The 22784-nt window shown below is 40.3% G+C and overlaps 1 protein-coding gene across 4 annotated transcripts in view; it reads left to right on the plus strand.

Annotated features, from left to right (window-relative positions):
* The window catches only part of LOC109877830 (zinc finger protein 462), a 91957-nt gene that overhangs the window by 53187 nt on the left and 15986 nt on the right, over positions 1-22784 (plus strand). The window contains exons 5-7 of one of the 4 annotated variants that reach the window (XM_031803135.1): positions 8157-8536; positions 16243-16361; positions 21980-22204. In XM_031803135.1, coding sequence (XP_031658995.1) covers positions 8157-8536; positions 16243-16361; positions 21980-22204 — 724 coding nt within the window. Of the gene's footprint in view, positions 1-8153; positions 8537-16242; positions 16362-21979; positions 22205-22784 lie in introns of all 4 variants that reach the window. The other 3 variants (XM_020470048.2, XM_031803137.1, XM_031803136.1) reach the window with 3 other exon arrangements.

Consider the following 22784-nt stretch of genomic DNA (forward strand, 5'->3'; position numbering starts at 1 on the left):
CCTGTTACGCAATGTAAGGCAGGTGGTTAGAGCGTTGGACTAGTAACCGGAAGGTTGCAAAAACGAATCCCCAAGCTGGGAACGAATCCCCAAACATCTGTCGTTCTGCCCCTGAGGGAGTTAACCCACCGTTCCTAGGCCTTCATTGAAAAAAACAATGTGTTCTTAACTTACTTGCCTAGTTAAATAAAGGTGTAAAAAAAAATCAAAATTGCATTTTATTTTAAAGATCGGCCAAATCGGTGTCAAAAAATACAGATTTCCGATTGTTATGAAAAGTTGAAATTGGCTTGGCCATTCCGATCAATCGGTCGACCTCTACTCCAGAAGGCGCATTTTCTTCTGTTGGAGCCATTCTTTTGTTGATTTACTTCTGTGATTTGGGTCGTTGTCCTGTTGCATCACCCAACTTCTGTTGAGCTTCATTTGGCGGACAGAGCCTAACATTCTCCTGCAAAATGTCTTGATAAACTTGGGAATTCATTTTTCCGTCGATGGCAGTAAGCTGTCAAACCCCTGAGGCAGCCAAGCAGCCCCAAACCATGATGCTCCCTCCACCATACTTTACAGTTGGGAGGAGGTTTTGTTGTTGGTGTGCTGTGCCTTTTTTCTCTCCACACATAGTGTTGTGTGTTCGTTCCTAACAACTCAACCGTAGTTTCATCTGTTCAGTTGCACTTTTGTAAACTTCAGACATGCAGCAATTGATTTTTTTTTGGACAGTAGTGGCTTCTTCCGTGGTGTCCTCCCATGAACACCATTCTTGTTTAGTGTTTTACCTATCGTAGACTCATCAACAGAGATGTTAGCATGTTCCAGAGATTGTAAGTGTTTAGCTAACACTCTAGGATTCTTCTTAACCTCATTGAACATTCTGCGCAGTGCTCTTGCAGTCATCTTTGCAGGACGGCCACTCCTAGGGAGAGTAGCAAAAGTGCTGAACTTTCTCCGTTTATAGACAATATGTCTTACCGTGGGCTGATGAACATCAAGGCTTTTAGAGATACTTTTTAACCCTTTCCTGCTTCATGTAAGTCAACAATTCTTAATCTTAGGTCTTCTGAGATCTCTTTTGTCTGAGGCAAGGTTCACATTAGGCAATGCTTCTTGTGAATAGCAAAGTCAAATTTTGTGATATTTTTTTTTATAGGGCAAGGCAGCTCTAACCAAGATCTCCAATCTCATCTCATTGATTGGACTCAATTAGCTTTTGGAAAAGTCATTAGCCTAGGGGTTCACATACTTTTTCTGACCTACACTGTGAATTTGTAAATGTTGTATTCAATATAGACAAGAAAAATACAATAATTTGTGTGTTATTAGTTTAAGCACACTATGTTTGTCTATTGTTGTGCCTTGATGACCAATTTCTGCAGTAATCTAGGTAATTCCAAAGGGTTCACATTCGTTTTCTTGCCACTGTAAAAGTTAATGATTTATCTGCATATTATTCATGTGCATGCATTCAGATTGTTAATTAATTTCTTACAAAAAAGTATTATTATGTTATTTTCATCCCATAACTAATTTTAGCCCTTACCCTCTCAAAAACAGGAAATATAATTTTGTATTATTTCAGCTGTAACTGAAAGGTTACTTCTGAAGCTGCTTTGCAAATAATACAATTCCCCTACAACTTCTCTCTAAATTACACTGTGTCCCCCAACTCTTTAGTTCAGAGTCCGACTTGACTTTTGACTCTCAGCCCTAAGAGACCCCACACTGCCGAAGTCTGTTTTTACGGATGGCAGGGTTCTGTTTCCAGTTTTTTTTTCATTGCAACGGAGACCCCTGGGTAGACAGTCTGTCAACTTCCCCTGGAGAAAACAAGCGAGGTAGTCCCTCCTGACCGTTGCAGGCAGGCAAGGGGAAAAGAGGCCATAACATTGAGGGCAGCGGGTAACCGTTTCAACATTAGTATTCCGATGAGGTTGCCAGGGACTTGGCAAAGGGACGGCAGGCCTGAGGATTTAACGCCTCACCCAAGACAGAAGCCAAATTAAGGCCTTGTTGGTTTTGCAGACCAGGGCCAGGCCAGTCCAGGCAGTTGTACACTGAATACAGAAGATGGCATGTCTGAAGTCCTTTTCAGAATAGTCTGAAATCTCAGGATATAAAATAATGTGGAGGAAAAAATTTATAATAATGGCAATAGGAATAAATAATAACTCACAATCTACAACAATCCTTTGTGGATTATTATACATGTAATATTTAGGATGCTTAATAAGTGTCAACAAACAACAAATATATAAAGACAACAGTATTCCATTACTCAACAATATGAAAGCCTGCGGGTGGTTTAAACCTTCCAGACATGGAAGTGTATCCCCTCACTACCCAGGGCTTTTACTTGAGACATATAGTTAATTGCACTAACGAGGAACAATGGGTACATATTGAAGATGATCATGCTCATCCCCAGAATCTGTTTATGTGTCTATTTTTCAAAGGATAAAACTAAAAACATGAACAACTTCATAGTTAAGAACACTTTAACAATATAGAAGAAAACGTATAGAATGTATTATACAAAATAAATTACATTTACACATTCTACAGTACAACGGCAGAGTCATATCATTAAGTCTAGAACTAACAATGATTCAATAATCTATGCTTTCTGGGAATGCTATAAAGTCCAAAAGTTATGCAAACGTACTTTTAATCTGTCTGTCTGCATATTTCAGAACACGGAATATAGGGGTGTAGTTAGATACCCAATGGGCTGGACGATTCCCTTCTCATCTTGAAAAAACGTAATCCGCCATCATTAACACAATGGAAAAATTGAATGATTTATTATTGAAATAGCGTGGGCGATTGAGAAAAAAACGAATTGGCACAATTTAAGTCCATGTGGCAAACAATGCATGTGGCAAACAATGCAGGCACTAAGGACAGGGGTGTCTGTAAATTGTTGTTCGTATGTTTATTTTACCCCCCCCCCCCCCCCCCCAAAAAAATATATATATATTATAGGAAAGAGAGAGCGAGAGAAGCCATCTTCATACCAAAAACGCTGGAAATTTGCCCCCAACTAAAGCGAAAAACTCACGAGAAGCGGGTGAGCGGAGCAAGCAGAGCGAGGTGGATGGGAAGGACTGGATAGGCAGAGCAGTGACTGTATGTAGGGCCGGGTTAAGAAATCATAGGCAAAGAAAAAAGGAGATAGTAACACATTTATTTTTTTAAAGAATGAGGCTATATACAAGGAGTACCAGTACCGACTCAATGTACAGGGGTGCGAGGTAGTTGAGGTAATTCAGGTTATACAGTATGTATATGTAGGTAGAGACATGAATGTTTTTCCTCATCAATCTACACACCATACCCCATAATGACAAAGTGAAAATAGGTTTCTAGAAATGTTTGCAAATGTATATATTTAAAAAAAAAACTGAAATAAGTTATTTACATAAGTATTCAGACCCTTTGCTATGAGACCCAAAATTGAGCTCAGGTGTATCCTGTTTCCATTGATCATCCTTGAGATGTTTCTACGACCTGATTGGAGTCCACCTGTGGTAAATTCAATTAATTGGACATGATTTAGAAAGGCACACACCCGTCTATATCTGTCTATATCTGTCGTTCTGCCCCTGAACAGGCAGTTAACCCACTGTTCCTAGACCGTCAATGAAAATAAGAATTTGTTCTTAACTGACTTGCCTAGTTAAATAAAGGTCAGATAAAATATAAGGTCCCACAGTTGACAGGCATGTCAGAGCAAAAACTAAGCCAGGAATTTTCCGTAGAGCTCCAAGACAGGATTGTGTTGAGACACAGATCTGGGGAAGGGCACCACATAATTTCTGCAGTATTGAAGGTCCCCACAGTGGCCTTCATCATTCTTAAATACAATAAGTTGGAAACCACCAAGACACTTCCTAGAGCTGGCCGCCCAGCCAAGCTGAACAATCGGGGGAGAAGGGCCTTGGTCAGGGAGGTGATCAAGAACCTGATGATCATTCTGACAGAGCTCCAGAGTTATTCTGTGGAGATGGGAGAACCTTCCAGAAGGACAACCATCTCTGCAGCACTCCACCAATCAGGCCTTAATGGTAGAGTGGCCAGAAGGAAGCCACTCCTCAGTAAAAGGCACATGACAGCCCGCTTGGAATTTGCACCTAAAGACTCTCAGGCCATGAGAAACAAGATTCTCTGGTCTGATGAAACCAAGACTCAACTCTTTGGCCTGAATGCCAAGCATCAAATCTGGAGGGAACTGGCACCATCCCTACGGTGAAGCATGGTGGTGGCAGCATCATGCTGTGGGGATGGTTTTCAGCGGCAAGGACAGGGATACTAGTCAGGATTGAGGGAAAGATTTATGGGCTTCATGATACAACTATAGGCTGTTGATGATTTGAGAAAGTAGCAAAAAAAGCTTGCACTCTGTTCTTTGCCTCAGGCTGCACACTCTCAACAAGTGATCATATTTTCACAATTCTCAATTTTTCACAAAATGTGAAAAAATTTGAAATTTGTTTCCACAAGACATGTCATCCATATGCACTCAAATAGTGAATGGATGCCACTTTTCACTGGTTCCTTTTTCAGGCTACTCCAGTTATTTCACTACATTAATCAACCACTGCCCGACAGGTGATATTCCGCCCAAACTCTGTATGCCATGGGCTCTCCAACCCTGTTCTTGCATTTACCCAGTGCTTAATTTGGTAAACCTAGTGAAATCTGTTCGGGAACATCGATAGTAGCATGTATTCATAACTAAACATATATCATTAAATCATTGACAGCCACTCTCTCAGCACGCTGGAGAAAGGGATGAAGGAGAGAGAGGATATGGAAACGCACAGGGGTGAGATATTCTGTAGCTAACGGTAATGTGTCAGCCTTTTAATTGGGATTTTTTTAAGTCCCTATTACTAGGCTATTCAATATCAAATACAAAACAACTATAATTGTAGGCTTAGACACCCTGCATAGTCAGTGAACCCACAGCATCGCCTAGGCCTGTACATTCTCTCCCAGACTCATGAATAGAAAGTTTGGATCATAGCATAAGGTAACCAGCCCAGTCAGTGTGCATAGTAATACAGTCCACATTCAAAGGCGATTTACTAGAATTTGTTTAATTTTGGAGGTAGGCTAGACCAATTATGTACCAAAAGACATCTTAAATCAGTTTTTCTTTTTTTCAATGGTTTTTCTGCACAATCATTATAACGGTACAATCATTATTTTAATTCAAGGTTTCTCTAAAATGCACATGGGTGTTTTGAATTGATCATTAGAAAGTCCATTTCATTGTGTTAGGCTTTGAAACAACATCCACAATGACCATGTTTTCCACATGCTGAACTTCTTTCTTCAAATTGATCAATCACAGTGAGGTGAATTATAAAAAACCTACTGTTTTCGATGATAAGTGTTTGATGTGATTTTCTCTAGCATTTGCATTGATGTCAGAGTGGTTAGAAGGACAATAGAGCCCTGAGTACCAGGCCATTAGCGACCTGATGGTCGTTAGCGAGTTGGGTCCTACCAACACATGTCCAGGCTGCATAAAAGGAGATTACCGTGACTCAACAATCACTGGAAATTTTACTGCAGTCATGACTCGAGACTGCCAGTGTGGCGGTAATACGGTCACCGCAAACAGCCCTAATGCTGCCCAAATTGCAGCCTTCCCAACTGTAGACATACCGATAACTGACAAAATAAAGGAAACACTTGAGTAAATGAAGGATACAAAGTATATGTTATGGTGTGGGGGTGCATTTTCCTGGTATGGTTTAGGTCCACTTGTAGAATCTATGCCAAGTCACATTAAAGCTGTTCTGGCAGCTCATGGTGACCTAACACCCTTTTAAGACACTTTATGTTGGTGTTTCCTTTATTTTGGCAGTTACCTGTATGTGCTTGTGATAGAACTTAATCCACAGTTATATTTTTTTTAGAAACGATTTATCCTCTGTGGCCAAATTATGTTCTCTGGTGTATTTTGAAATAATCCGAGCCTGTGTGCTAGCAGGATAGTCCATATCTACAATCATCTTTGCTGATAGCGATGTTGTGTTTCCATAAGTGGATGAATTGGTCTAATTTAGTATGAATGGTAAAGCCTCAACACTTAGCTACCTCTTCCAATTAAAAAACAACAACACCTTTTTTATTGTTTTGTGTGACTACAGCATCAGCTATAAAATGCGAAAATTGAGACACCTTCGAATTGAGAGAGGCGTCAAAGTGGACAACCCGCCTGGTTGGGTCATTATAATTAAAAACAATGCATTCTAAAATGAATCACATGCATGCTCCCCTTTGGTGAGTTTTGGCCATAAGTGTGTTGGAAATGTTTTTAATATGATGATATGAAGTCTGCCAGAGAAACATAAATGAAAGGGAATAATTCTACTATATTAGTTTCATATGAACATGTAGGCTATTAGAGGTTTCTGTACTAATTTGTACTAGATCTCTTGCCATTTACATTGTGACTGGCCCTGGTCTGTCCCCTAGTGCTCTCATAGAGTTGGTGAGAATAGGCTGATGATACAAGGCTGGGCAGCTCTGTGGACGCCTATCTTATTTATGGTCCTATGAAGTGCAGGGTCAGGTCCTTCAGCAGAAATAGTGAGCTTCCCGTAGGCCATAAAAAGCCAGGTTGGGTGTGTGTGTGTGACAGGACAGAAACCACATTTTTTGCTTTCCCAGATCAAGGAAGTGGGACGTGCAGACCAGGGCAGCCTGGGGTCGTATTCATTAGGCACGAAATGGAAGAAAACAGACTGAAACGACTTGGTCTCTAATAAGAAATGTTCATTTCTGTTTCCCATTGCGAAACATTTTTAGGGCAGGCTGTGGTCTCTGGTCTCCTGGTAGGAGGCCTCTTCAGTTACAGGAAGGCAAAGTTAGTTTTCTATGGCTAATAAATCAGGAATCTAATAACCGCCACAAAGGTGTGACTGACTGAGTTCGATTCCAGGTCCTCTTTGAATATCAAGACTGTTTTAGCCTGAGCTAAAGCCTAGGTCGCAGGCAAGGTGCCTAGGTCGCAGGCAAGGTTACTCACCTCCCGTACAATGGCAACATTTCGGAGTACAGTACATGAGTCTGGATTAGAGATCGACCGATTATGATTTTTCAACGCCGATACCGATTATTGGAGGACCAAAAAAGCCGATACCGATTAATCGGCCTATTTTATTTGTAATAATGACAATTACAACAATACTAAATGAACACTTATTTTAACTTAATATAATACATCAATAAAATCAATTTAGTCTCAAATAAATAATGAAACATGTTCAATTTGGTTTAAATAATGCAAAGACAAAGTGTTGGAGAAGAAAGTAAAAGTGCAATATTTGCCATGTAAGAAAGCTAACGTTTAAGTTCCTTGCTCAGAACTTGAGAACATATGAAAGCTGGTGGTTCCTTTTAACATGAGTCTTCAATATTCCCAGGTAAGAAGTTTTAGGTTGTAGTTATTATAGGAATTATAGGACTATTTCTCTCTATACCATTTGTATTTCATATACCTTTGACTATTGGATGTTCTTATAGGCACTTTAGTATTGCCAGTGTAACAGTATAGCTTCCGTCCCCCTCCTCGCCCCTACCTGGTCTCAAACCAGGAACACAACGACAACAACCACCCTCGAAGCAGCGTTACCCATGCAGGGCAAGGGAAACAACCACTCCAAGGCTCAGAGCAAGCGAGTGACGATTGAAACGCCATTAGCACGCTATTAGACTCATCTCGGGAGTTGATAGGCTTGAAGTCATAAACAGCGCAATGCTTGATGCACAAGGAAAAGCTGCTTGCAAAACGCACGAAAGTGCTGTTTGAATGAATGTTTCCGCGCCTGCTTCTGCCTACCACCGCTCAGTCAGATACTTAGATACTTGTATGCTTGTATGCTCTGTCAGAGTGTGTATGACACGCTAAATAATATCTAGTAATATCATCAACCATGTGTAGTTAACAAAAAAAAATACCAAATACCAGTGTCCAAAAATACCGATTTCCGATTGTTATGAAAACTTGAAATCGGCCCTAATTAATCGGCCATTCTGATTAATCGGTCAGCCTCTAGTCTGGATGTCATGTTACCTGCCAGAGCATATTTGTGAAATGGAAATTGAGAGTAAAAATGTATCTTATAATGTTTCAACAGCAGGAAGTCGCAGATGTGCCGTTGTCCACCATCCCGGCTGAGAGCAGCCTCACTAACGGGGAGGTGGAAGAGGTGACCAACAACTCTGTCATGGAGTCAGTCCCCAAGGACCTGACGATGGTGGTCGCCGGGGCTGCTGTTGCCATGGAGACGGCAGAGATGGCAGTTGGGATGTCACCGGTGGTTGGGGCGGCGGTGTTGCCCATTGACCAGGTGAAGGAGAGGCTGACAGGGGGACACCCGTGTGCCCAGTGCGACCGTGTCTTCATGTCCATGCAGGGGCTGAGGTCCCACGAGAGGAGCCACTCAGCCATGGCCATGTTCACCAGAGAGGACAAGTACAGCTGCCAGTACTGCCAGTTCGTCTCACCCTTCAGACACAAGTAAGAGGATATAATATAAACTTGTATGGAAGTGGAACTGACAGTGTTTTAACTACATTGCAAATGTGAAACAAAATATAAAATGCCTAGTTTATGCTACAAAACCAACTTTCTAAGAGGTTTTACAAATAGGTTCTATTTGACTCAAAATTCTATGACGTACAGTGTTGGCAGAATAGATAGATGCAGTTTAATGCATAATTAATATAATTCACCAGCACATTTCTTGGTAGTCCAAAAAATATTGCTATCAGGTTGTAAATCACAGCTGGCCTGGTACATTTTTTGCTGCCTCCACTCATTCGGGATACACTGTTTCAATTTCAACGACTCAATATTTAGAGCAAAAACGGATCACTGTAACTAAGGCTGGGAATGTCAATACAATCAAACTAGCAAGGGCAATGATCACAAGTCAGTCATAACTTGGCTAATTGGCTAGCGTAAGTGTCAAACACAAGGCCTGCGGGCCGAATAGGACACACAAGCAAGTCAACAGTTGAGTTCTACTCTATGAAATTACAGGCTGATGCATTTGCATCATTGAATTCAATTGCTTTGCTTTTGTTTGTCCCGTTTACAGCGAGCAGTGGAGGGAAAGTGTACAGACACGTGAATCGTGTTGCTAGCTAGCTATGCTGAACTTATGCACAGTTAGCATATCTCTTAGTTGCCAGTCAATGTATTTGGCAGGCAGGCAGGAAAGTTCCCATTCAGTTGTCAAAATGTGGGTTAGTCCAGGCAGACAACTTGCAGAAGGAAGTGCAGGCTACTAACGTTACTCCCCATCGTTTAACAGTGCAATTCTGACGGCCAACTAGCTGAAAAAGTTTGAGGGGGTTTATCTAGTGTTCCCTCGTTAGATTTTATCTCATCTCTCTCTGGCTAGCATTGTGATCTTGTTTTTGATCTTGTTTTTGTTGATGTGCATAGGCAACTGAGGGAGGGAGCATACTTTTTTCATGGTTGTTTGATCAATAGGTCTGTGAAGTTCCAAAATGTAAGATGACTACCATTCTACTCTACATGGCCAAAAGTCAGGCCTTCAAATTAGTAGATTCAGCTACTTCAGCCACACCCGTTGCTGACAGGTGTATAAAATCGAGCACACATACATGCAATCTCCATAGACAAACATTGGCTGTAGAATGGCCTTACTAAAGAGCTCAGTGACTTTCAACGTCATATAATGCCACCTTTCCAACAATTCTTCAAATTTCTGCCGTGCTAGATTTGCCCCCAAATGTAAGTGCTGTTATTGTGAAGTGGAAAAGTATAGGAGCAACAACGGCTCAGCCGCAATGTGGTAGGCCTCACAAGCTCACAGACCGGGACTGCCGAGTGCTGTAGCGTGTAAAAATTGTCCTCGGTTGCAACACTCACTACAGAGTTCCAAACTGCCTCTGGAAGCATCATCAGCACAAGAGCTGTTAGTCGGGAGCTTCATTAAATGGGTTTCCATGGCCAAGCAGCTGCACACAAGCCTAAGATCAATGCAAAGTTTTAAACCATTCAAAATATATTTTATATTTGAGTTTCTTCAAATTAGCACACTCTTGGCATTCTCTCAACCAGCTTCACCTGGTATGCTTTTCCAGCAGTCTTGAAGGAGTTCCCACAATATGCTGAGCACTTTTTGGCTGCTTTTCCTTCATTCAACTCCAAACTATCTCAACTGTGTTGAGGTTGGGTGATTATGGAGGCCAGGCCATCTGATGCAGCACTCCATCACTCTCCATCTTGGTCAAATAGCCCTTACACAGCCTGGAGGTGTGTTGGGTCATTGTCCTGTTGAAAAACGAATGATAGTCCAACTGGGATGGCGTATTGCTGTGGTAGCCATGCTGGTTAAGTGTGCCTTGAATTCAAAATAAATCATCAACAGTGTCACCAGCAAAGCACACCCACACCATCACACCTCCGTGCTTCTCAGTGGGAACCACACATGCAGAGATCATCCGTTCACCTACTCTGTGTCTCACAAAGACACGGCGGAAGAATCCAAAAATCTAACATTTGGACTCGTCAGACCAAATGACAGATTTCCACTGGTCTAATGTCCATTGCTCATGTTTCTTGGCTCAACCAGGTCTCTTCTTCTTATTGGTGTCCTTTAATAGTGGTTTCTTTGCGGCAATTCGACCATGAAGGTCTGATTCACGCAGTCTCCTCTGAACAGTTGATGTTTTGATGTGTCTGTTACTTGAACTCTGTGAAGCATTTATTTGGGCTGCAATTTCTGAGGCTGGTAACTCTAATGAACTTATCCTCTGCAGCAGAGGTAACTCTGGGTCTTCCTTTCCTGTGGCGGTCCTCATGAGAACCAGTAGTTTCATCATAGCGCTTGATGGTTTTTGCGACTGCACATGAAGAAACTTGTTTTAAAGTAATGATGGACTGTTGTTTCTTTTTGCTTATTTGAACTGTTCTTGCCATAATATTGACTTTGTATTTTACCAAATAGGGATATCTTCTGTATACCACCTTTACCTTGTCACAACACAACTGATTGGAAGGAAAGTAATTCCACAAATTAACTTTTAACAATGCACACCTGTTAATTGAAATGCATTCCAGGTGAATACCTCGTGAAGCTGGTTGAGAGAATGCCAAGAGTGTGCAAAGCTGGCAAAAGGTGGCTACTTTAAATAATCTCAAATAAAACATTTATTATGATTTGTTTAACACTTTTTGGGTTACTACACGATTCCATATGTGTTATTTCATAGTTTTGATGTCTTCACTATTATTCTACAATGTAGAAGATAGGAAAAATAAAGAAAAACCCTGGAACGAGTAGGTGTGTCCAAATTTTTGACTGGTACTGTATATAAATATATATATTTTTTGTAAATACATTTTCGGGATGGAAAAACTGTAAACTTAACTGACTAAAACCAGATATAAAGATATTAAATATGTAGAAAAGACAATGGACCTATATATTATTTTATAATATAATCTTTGAGAACTAACATTCACCAAAAGAAAAGCAAAAATTCCCAAAACAATGAATTTAGCAGTATTGATTTTGTTATTATATTTGAGCAAAAGAACACAGCGTTAACACATGGCAAAATGCTTATAACTGCACAATTTTCTCTCAGCTCCATGGCAGAATATGTGGAATCACAGGAAATTAGCTTTAAAACTACTACATTTTTTCTTAACTCCATGGAGATATTGGTAGAAATCCAGGAATTAATATTAAAACATTTCTCTACACCCTTAAAATGTTATCTAAAATCCAGCCCATTGCTATGCGCCATGCCCCATGCCACGCACACCACCTAAGCCCACCTAAGCTTGTAACGCCAGGCTAGTGGGTTTGTTTCCCAGGACCATCCATACGTACAATTTATGCACGCATGACTATAAGTTGCTTTGGATAAAATATTCTGCTAAATGGCATATATTATATTACACTGAGTGGACAGAAGATTTGGAACACCTGCTCTTTCCATGACATAGACTAACCAGGTGAATCCAGGTGAAAGCTATGATCCCTTATTGATGTCAGCTGTTAAATCCACTTCAATCAGTGTAGATGAACGGAAGGAGACAGGTTAAAGAAAGATTTTTAAGCCTTGAGACATGGATTGTGTATGTTGACATTCCGGGGGTGAATAGGTAAGAAAAAAGATGTAAGTGCCTTTGAATGGGGTGTGGTAGTAGGTGCCAGGCACACCTGTTTGTGTGTGTCAAGAACTGCAACTCTGCTGGGTTTTTCACCCTCAACAGTTCCTTGTGTGTATAAAGAATCGTCCATCACCAAAAGGACATCCAGCCAGTGGTCAAAAACGGGCCACTGATGAAAGAAGACAAAGGAGGCTGACACGAATTGTGCAGAGCAACAAACTGACTACGGTTAGTCAACTGACAGTCCAGTACACCATTGATGCCCAAAGACATAAAATAACTCGTCGTACCTTGACACAATGTGGTATTTCAGTTCCACTTCTTTCAGCATCAAAACAAGAGACCTCGGTTGCAGTGGGCTAAGGAACGAAAACACTGTGAACACTTGAGAATTGGAAAAACATTGCCTGGTCTGATGAATCCTGGTTCCTGCGGTTTCTCGCTGATGGGAGGACTTAGGGTATGGAGAAAACCACACGGGTACATGCATCCATCAGCGTTTCAACTTTGCACACTGGTGGTGGTGGTGTGATTGTGTTGAGGCTGTTTTCATGGCACACATTGGACCCCTTAATAAAAGTGGAGCAATGTTTGAATGTCACAGGATATCTGAACATCATTACCAATCAGGTGCAGCCCTTCACGGCAGCAGTGCAAATAGATTTCTTTCAGACGGATAATGCCCCATGCCACAAGGCTAGGATTGTCCAGAAATGGTTCCACAAACATGTCAGCGAATTCATCTTACTGCAGTGGCCTGTCCAGTCACCAAATCTCAATCCAATTGAGCATCTGTGGGATGACCTGGGTTATTCGGAGGGATCCACTATCAGCCAATTTGACTGTGGGAAAATGTGTGGGAAAATGGCCCAGCATCCCTCTGGAACTCTTTTCCATGCTCCAACAAATTGGGGCTGTTCTCAGGACAAAAGGGGTGCAACTCAGTATTAGGTTGCGAATGTTTTGTACACTTAGTGTATACAGTTGAATTCGGAAGTTTACATATACTTAGGTTGGAGTCATTAAAACTTGTTTTTCAACCATTCCACAAATTTCTTGTTAAAACTATAGTTTTGGCGTTTAGGACATCTACTTTGTGCATGACACAAGTAATTATTCCAACAATTGTTTACAGACAGATTATTTCACTTAATTCAGTGTATCACAATTCCAGTGTATCACAATTCCAGTGGATCAGAAGTTTACATACACTAAATTGACTGTGCCTTTAAACAGCTTGGAACATTTCGGAAAATAATGTCATAGCTTTAGAAGCTTGTGATAGGCTAATTGACATAATTTGAGTCAATTGGAGGTGTAACTGTGGATCTATTTCAAGGCCTCTATCCTATAGAACATTTGTGGGCAGAACTGAAAAAGCATGTGTGAGCAAGGAGGCCTACAAACCTGACTCAGTTACACCAGCTCTGTCAGGAGGAATGGGACAAAATTCACCCAACTTATTGTGGGAAGCTTGTGGAAGGCTACCCAAAACGTTTGACCCAAGTTAAACAATTTAAAGGCAATGTTACCAAATACTAATTGAGTGTATGTAAACTTCTGACCCACTGGGAATGTGATGAAAAGAATAAAAGCTGAAATAAATCTTTCTCTCTACTATCATTCTGACATTTCACATTCTTAAAATAAAGTGGTGATCCTAACTGACCCTAAGACAGGGAGTTTTTACTAGGATTAAATGTCAGGAATTGTGAAAAACTGAGTTTAAATGTATTTGGCTGAGGTGTATGTAAACTTCTGACTTCAAGTGTACGTCTCGTGTCTAAGCCTTTGAATTGCAACTCCACTTTGTCTTTATACTGACGTTTTGCCTGTTTGATTACCTTACGAAGGGAATAACTACACTGTTTGTATTCGGCCATATCTCAGTCACCTTGCCATGGTTAAATGCGTTCGAGCTTTCAGTTTTGCTCGAATATTGCCATCTATCCACGGTTCCTGGTTAGGGTAGGTTTTTATTGTCACAGTCGGTACAACATCTCCTATACACTTCTTGATAAACTCAGTCACCGTATCAGTGTATTCTATTCATCTATGTTATTCTCGGAGGCTACCTGGAACATATCCCAGTCCACGTGATCAAAACAATCTTGAAGCGTGGATTCCGATTGGTCAGACCTGAGTTGACTAGTCCTTAGCATGGGTACTTCCTGTTTGAGTTCCTGCCCATAAGAAGGGAGGCGCAAAATGGAGTCATGATCAGATTTGCCGAAGGGAGGGCTGGGGAGGGTCTTGTAGTCATCCTAGAAGTTGGAGTAGCAATGGTCGAGTGTTTGAGCAACACGACTTCTACAGTCAATGTGTTGATGGAACTTCGGTAGCGTTTTTCTCAAATTTGCTTTGTTAAAATCCCAAGCTACAATAAATTCTGCCTCAGCATATGTTGTTTTCAGTTTGCTTAAAGTCCAGTGAAGTTCTTTGAGGGCCGTCGTGGTATCGGCTTCAGGGGAATATTCACGGCTGTGACTATAACCGGAGATAATTTTCTTGGGAGATAATACGGTCAGCATTTGATTGTGAGGTATTCTAGGTTAAGTGAACAAAAGGACCTGAGTTCCTGTATGTTATCACAATCACACCATGAGTAGTTAATCATGAAACATACACCCCTGCCCTCCTTCTTCCCGGAGAGATATTTATTCATGTTCTGCGTGATGAACTGAGAACCTAACTGGCTGTACGAATTCAGATAGAGAGCCATGTTCCCGTGAAACAGAGTATGTTACTATCCCTGAAGTCTCTCTGGAAGGAATTCCTCACCTTGAGCTCGTAAACTTTATTATCCAGAGACTGAACTTTAGTGAGTAATATACTTGGATGCGGTGGGTGGTGTGGTGTTGCAATTCGGACTAGAAGTCCACTCCAAGGACCTCTCCTCCGCCGGCGGTGTTTTTTGTTAGCCTCTGGAATCAGTTCAATTGCCCTGGGGGGTACGAACAAAGGATCAGATTCAGGAAAGTCGTATTCCAGGTCGTAGTGCTGGTAATGCTGGTGAGTTACCGCCGTTCTGATATCCAAAAGTTCTTCCTGGCTGTAATAACACATAAAAATGATGGGTTAATAATGTAAGAGATAACACAAAAAAGATATATACTGCAAAGTTTCCTAAGCGCTAGAAGCACGGCAGCCCTATCTGTCGACGCCATCTGTCATCTGAGCTATGCTTTATATCGGACATACACTCTGGATGGAATGTAGCCTATGTGCCAGTCTGTTTGTGATTGACAATGACGGAGCAACGGGGTAGAAAAGAGCACAAAGAGATCTGGCACCAGGCTAGATGGAATGCGCATTTCCTCCAAAACTCACTCCAGTAGAATCCATTGAGACACTGTAGACATGGCAGACATTTTGATAGTGTAATTTGTCTTCTTATCCAAAGCTGAAAGACCTCATCTCAGCTCCCTTGTGTAGTCCCACTGTATTGCTGACCCAGAAAGTAAATGTGTTCCTATGCCACCCAAGAGGCTGGGATGAAAACACATTCATATTCCCCAGATCCCTTCTATGTGGTTTGCAGTCAGACACACAGAGATACACTAGGGATACTGGGACCATGGTAGATGGTTTTCTGCTATGGCCTCTGCTCAATAGTCACTCGAAATTCTCTGCTAGTTGTGGTTCAGAAAATCAAGTTAGGTACAATCAGATTCCCTCTGCTTCCTTGGAAGTATTCTGTTGTGATGTGTTGAAACATGTGCAGACCAGGGGTCGGCAAACATTTTGGCTCAAGGGCCACAGAATTTCAAGCACCGCACAGATTTTTTGTAATTGATTTGATTGTAAAAAAATCCATTTGCAGGCCAGGAAAAGTCCATTCTAATTTTGACATACTTTCTATCTAGTTTTAGACGTTCAAGAGTTTTAAAAAAAGAAAAAAAGAAGAAAGTATTTATCAAACCTCCCGTGGGCTGGATTGAATGGGCCGTAGTTGGTGTAGAAGTTTCTTTCTCTACATCCCACTCTGACCCTCCCCCCCTCTCTCTGTCTCCCTCCCTTTCTTCTCATTCACTCTCGCTCCTCTTTGTCTGTGTCTCTCTCCTCAGTCTGGACAAACATGTGCAGTCTCACCACAGGCACCACAAGCCTTTCAGATGCAAGCTCTGTCCTTTTAAGTCTGCTTACCTGAGCCGATTGAAGAGTCATCTGCACAAAGCGCACCCAGGTAAAAACTACACACCTCACTACTCTGTGCTCACCACGACTTCACCAGTGGTCATTGTTTGTTATGGGGCAAAACTTCTACTTCCAGTGCCTTCAAAGTTTTCACACCCCTTGAATTGTTCAACGTTTTGTTGTGTTACAGCCTAAATTTAAAATTGATTAAATGTCGATTTTGTGTCACTGGCCTATGCACAATACCCCATAATGTCAAAGTACAATTATGTTTTTAGCCATTTTTACAAATTAATTTAAAAAATGTACGCTGAAATGTCTTGAGTCAATAAGTCAATTATCTGTACAGATTACAATTATCTGTATTAGATACAACAACAAAGACCAGGAATGTTTTCCAATGCCCCTATTGGGCATGGTGGAGTTATTACTTACACTTTGGATGGTGTATCAATACACCTAGTCACTACAAAGATACAGGCATCCTTCCTAACTCATTTGCCAGAGAGGAAGGAAACCGCTCAGAGATTTCACCTTGAGGCCAATGGTGACTTTAAAACAGTTACAGAGTTTAATGGCTGTGATAGGAGAAAAACTAAGGATGGATCAACAGCATTGTAGTTACTCCACAATACTAACCTAAATGACAGAGTGAAAAGTAGGAAGGCTGTACAGAATAAAACATATTCCAAAACATGCATCCTGTATGCAATAAGGCACTAAAGTGAAACTTTATGTCCTGAATAAAAAAAGTGTTATGTTTGGGGGTGAATCCAACACGTCACTTAGTACCACTCTTCATATTTTCAAGCATGGTGGTGGCTGCATCATGTTATGGGTATGCTTGTCATTGGCAAGGACTAGGGAGTTTTTTTAATAAAAAGAATCTGAGGAAAACCTGGTTCAGTCTGCTTTCCAACAAACTGGGAGACAAATTCTCCTTTCAGAAGGATAATAACCTAGAACACAAGGCCAAATATACGCTGGCATGGCTTACCAATACATCATTGAATTTTCCTGAGTTTTTACTTAAATCGTCTTGAAGATCTATGGCAAGACTTGAAAATGGCTGTCTAGCAAGGATCAACAACCAACTTGACGGAGTGTGGAAAATGTTCTTAAAGAATAATGTGCAAATATTGTATAATCCAGCAGTGCAAAGCTCTTAGACTTACCCAGAAATATTCACAGCTGTAATCAATTGATTCTAACATGTATTGATATGTATTGGTTTAATACTTATGTAATCAAAATATATTAGTGTTTTATTTTTCCTAAATGTTTTACAAATGTTTTTCTTCCGCTTTGACATTAGAGTATTTTGTGTCGATCGTTGACAAGAAATGACAATTGAATCCATTTTAAGCCCACCTTGTAACACAACAAAATGAGGAAAAAGTCAAGGTGTGTGAATACTTCCGGAAGGAACTGTAAGTAGAATTGTTACTCGTAGTTGGCTAAACAGCACAAACTGATCCTGAAACAGACTAGTGGGTTATTGACCACACCTGTGTATTGGGCTGTGGGCTAGTCTGAATGTCTGACTACCACAGCTGTTTGAGAATCTTAAATCAACACTAATATCGTCATTCCCTTAGGATGTCCCCTATGGGAATATCTTAAACTGATTCTTGTGATTGAGTACATTGAATATCATAGCTATGCAAAGTCTTTGGTTGAGTCCAAAATGGTCAAAAAGTAGTGCACTATATAGAGAAAAGGGTGCCTAGGGAAAAGGGTGCCATTGCAGACGCATCCTATATATTTTCTCTGTTCAATGTTATGTTTCTTTCATTAGATATCTTGTATTTTCGCAAAGGATTTTGTAGTCTACAGAAATTGATTCCACAGATGCAGCCAGTGAACCAATGCCCGAGCAGAGGAATAGATAGTCAATCATCACAAATGACAATGAGAGTACAAAAACTAGTCATGAATGGTTGTCTACAGTTATGATTGGAAAATAACACAGAAAGATGAGTCGACAACAATCAACAGTTGATTCAGATAATCGACTTCCGAACCAGAGCCATTTAGAATTTGATTACATTTTGAAAGTGTTCTGACATGGTCTGTTGGTGGTGGTGTCAAAAACACCATGTTTTCTGCTTCTGTTGTGTATTGTATCAATCTCACAATCATCCAGCCACGTATTTGCCTGTGGGTTTTGATTGCTGCCTTGGTAATGCATAATGTTTATGTGGAATCCATACCCATTGGGCACAAACTGGTTGAGTCAACGTTGTTTCAACGTAATTTGTCAACTCATTGTGACGTAGAACCTACTAAAAGTCATCAAAACTATTGTTTTGAGGATAACATTTCAACCACAGGATTATGTCATGATGGTAACCAATTTTCACCTTGTATAAAATATGTTGAATTTGTACCTTTTGGAACAACGTCATATTTTCAATGTTATATCCAGCATCAGAAAAAAAAATTATAAGCTGGGCCGCACCCTCTACTGGAGAGTTGAACTATCTACAGTACAGTTACCTATTTAGTCTCCCATCCAGGGTTTTAACTAAGGTCAGCCCTGCTGAGCTTTGTATTTGTCACTGACTACTGCCAATGTGCTATCGTGAGAATGATTTATTGAATCTTTCTATGGATAACTAAATATATTCACTGTTGCTATCGAAGTCCTTTAAAGGGTAGGTTTAACAGGGCAAATAAAATATAACCATACTTTATAAGTGATATATCGTCAAGGATACTATTTAGGCCTACGGCATTTGAAGTTAGTAACAACTAACGTTTCAATTCAACCCAGGGTTCAACAAAAAATGTCCAATACATATAAGCCTAGGACTTCAAGCATAGGTTGATTTCAGATGTAATCGTCAAGTTAATAATGAACGTGTTGGATTCACGTCTCCAGCCGAAAATCTAAGATAAAGGATAGGAATAAATCAAATCAAACTTTAAATGCACTTCATGTTGATATTTGTTTGCATTGTCAACCAAACACAATTCATTAGTACTTTTGTAATACAATAAATACTCTAAAGTAAATGCCATCTACAAACTATTGTAACAGTATTTAAAGAGTTTATTTTCAAAACGCCATATCTGCCGTTTTTTTAAAATAATTTTCTTACATTTATCTGTTTAGTTCAGAAATGATTGCTTATGGGTACCTTCATGTTTGTGTAAAATATTACTGTTCTCAGTAATAGATTCATAGATTTTAGATCTGCTAAATGACAAAAATGTCAAATGTAAATATTTTACATACAGATCACACCTTATTGTATTGAATCATTTGGATTATTTTATATATATATATATATATATTGATGTCACAAATGTATCATTTGTACAGTTTTTTTAATAGAAAATGTAGATATTTGTTACATTTGACTGTGTAAAACCTAGCAGTACTACTACTTATAAGAAGTACAGTGAAGATGTATAAATACAGAATATCTGACATTGTATTCCCATTTGAACCTTGGGCTAGATTCTATCAGATCCGTGCTAGCCGACACTTTCTCGTTCTAAACTTCTAACACAAGTGGGTGGCTTCGTGACAATGACCACAGGAGCAGCCGCTCTGATTTGACAGCTCTACCTCAGACACCGCCAAAGCGCTACTTATGCGGGTGTCGGCTATCGCCGGTTAATGCTTGATCTGACCTAGGCCTTTGTCATGCTTTTAAATAGTTGAAAGCGCAGTGTTTCAAGACAACTAAACCAAAAATCAAACCTAGTTTTTTTTATTGGATTTTGGTTGTTCTTTTAGATGGTTTTAAGCATAGTGAATTCAACAAACTACTTACCCTCCTTGTGTGTGGGTGAATAAAGATTGAAATCTCAATGATCAACATCTCAACTAAATATTACCAACATTTCCTTGTTGAAATGACATGGTGTGCACAGTGGGTAACGTTGTGGTATGTGAATGCTGGTTCTCTCGATAAGGTGCAAAAGTCATTCAAGGGTAGATTAGCAGAAAATGAGTGTCAACACCCCTCTTTTCAGATCCGTCGGCAGGCGCTGGCTCTGTCTGTCTGGGTGAAAGCTTTTGGGCTTACTATATAGTATCAAGCCTATCGATTTCCCTTGAATGGACTGAGGGTGGTCATCATAAAAATTGTATTAAAAAAAATTGAAAATTGTTGACAGAGGCAGATTTTTGTGTCTCGTGCTACTCGAAGTCTGAACACTGAATGACATGCTCAACTCTATACTAAGTTGGATAAAGCCACTCTCAAAAGAGTTTCTCTCTGACCAAAGTTTATGCTCTTTTTCTTTTTTGTCTCGGTTGAACTGTCGCTTGGGCATTAACGAAATTAGAATTATATATTTGTGTACTTCATTTTAGCAGGGAGCCATTGAAATCAAGCCCGGCATGAGCACAATTCATAAAATGTACAGCATTCAAACATACAACGTAATAAAACATACAACATACGACTTGAACTTCCCTAGAGGCACCAGACCATCAAAGTGCAGAAGGCTTTGCACATTTCCTAATTCTTTAGTGATCAATGGGACCTCTAGCATTAGCCATCCCTGCTATTGGGTCTGGTAACTCGTATGTCTGTAATTTAACAATGAAGTAAGGTATCGTGGTAGTTTGCACTAGAAGGCTTTATAAACAAAAACAGAGCAGTGAATTGATCTACGAGACTTGAGGTCCATCCTACTTTCTGATAAAGAATGTAGTGATGTATACTGAACCTATTGGTGTAATGAAAGGTAGTGCACTATGATAAACTGTGTTCAATACAGTGGCAGCTGCATTCATATAGACAATCTCACCATAGTCTAAAGCTGGAATGAATGTTGACTGAATTATTATTTTCTGCTATATAACGAAAGGCAAGACATATTCCTATAAAATAAGCCCATTTGAAATCTTAATTTCTTAACTAACTCATTAACGTCCTTTCTGAAAGATTTTCGTCAATCCAGATGCACAGATATTTATAATCGGGGACACGATCAAATGTACATAATTATACATAAATCATCAGATACATTTTGACGTGAATTAGAAAATAACATACTGTACTTGGTTTCACCTGCATTTAGTACCAATTTGAGTTCAATGAAGGCTTTCTGCAGGGCACTAAAGGCAGACTGGAGCTCCGAAAGAGCCAGAGCCGACTGCGGGGGCAATAGCATACACAACAGTGTCATCTGCATACAGGAGGATAGTATGTATTAAAAAATCAATTGCAGAAAGACAAATATTGTTTATATAGACAGTAAAAAGTACAAGACCTAAAATGAACCCTTGCGGGACACCTTTCATAATTAATGTCAAAGGAACCTGACTTAGCACCATCAGAAGAAACCCATTGTGTCCTGTCTATCAGGTAATTTTCAAACCAATTGCAAACTGCCTGACCCAGGTCAATGTTAGACAGTCTAAGAATGAATAATGGAACGTCAACAGTGTCGAAAGCCTTTAACAGGTCTATGAAAGGGCAGCACAATGCCTTTTGTCAATGCTATTTACAATGTAATTTATTACCAAAGAAGCAACAGATATACGTAGTTTAGAGATTGGGCGATAATTATTAATGTCCGAGGGGGTCATAATAAAACTGCGAGATTCATGAAAGATTGATTTCATTCCTGAAGACACACACAGGTGTCTTTAGGTCCTTAAAAAGTGCTCTATAAAACCCTTCTATTATTATTATTTTACAGGCGAGAACACATATAAGTGCTTGTCCTGCCCCTTCTCCTCAATGACTATCAGCCAACTGAAGGAGCACTCTCTGAGGGACCATGGGCAGGCCCTGACCCTCCCCAAGCTGCGCGCTGGCACTACCACCCACGCCCAGGTTCCCCAGGCCGGCCACGACCCCCAGATCAGGCCCTTCAGGCTGGGCTCAGATACTCACCAGACACCCCTGACCTCTGACCTTGACGGTAAGAGCTCCATCTGTAGCATCTAACAGATTGGGGGACTTTTATTGATCTTAGAGTTTTTGGTTTTGTCTATTTTTGTCTTATTTATTTATTCTTTATTTACCAGGAAATTCACAATTAGATAGATCACTTTTTCAAATTAGCCCTAATTTATCATTTATTCGCTGATATGCAGTTTAGGAGCTGTTGACACAAATACACATTTTCAATTACTACCAGTACAAGTCTTGTTCGTTTCACGTCTGGAGAGCATCAGAACTCAGCAGGGCAGCCCATTTCACCGCTTTGGGAAACATTGTGGTAGGAGTAAAAGCATGGTCTTCCTCTGAAATCACAGAATTCACGGTGTTAGACCTGATAAAACAGGATATATCTTTCTGATTGTGCCCATGACTGGTTCCCAGAAGGTGTTAATCTAGCGTGTCAGGTGCCCGGCTCTCCATGTGTCCAACCGACCGTCCGCTCTGTTCTAGAATGTTCTTGGCAGCTGTCATCTGCTGCTGGCACAATGGAATTTTCCCTCTAGGTGGAAGTGGAACACAAAACATGGAACACAGACAGAGCAGAGAAGCACTATGGA

This window comes from Oncorhynchus kisutch, linkage group LG23 (assembly GCF_002021735.2).
Source record: "Oncorhynchus kisutch isolate 150728-3 linkage group LG23, Okis_V2, whole genome shotgun sequence".
NCBI lineage: Eukaryota > Metazoa > Chordata > Actinopteri > Salmoniformes > Salmonidae > Oncorhynchus > Oncorhynchus kisutch.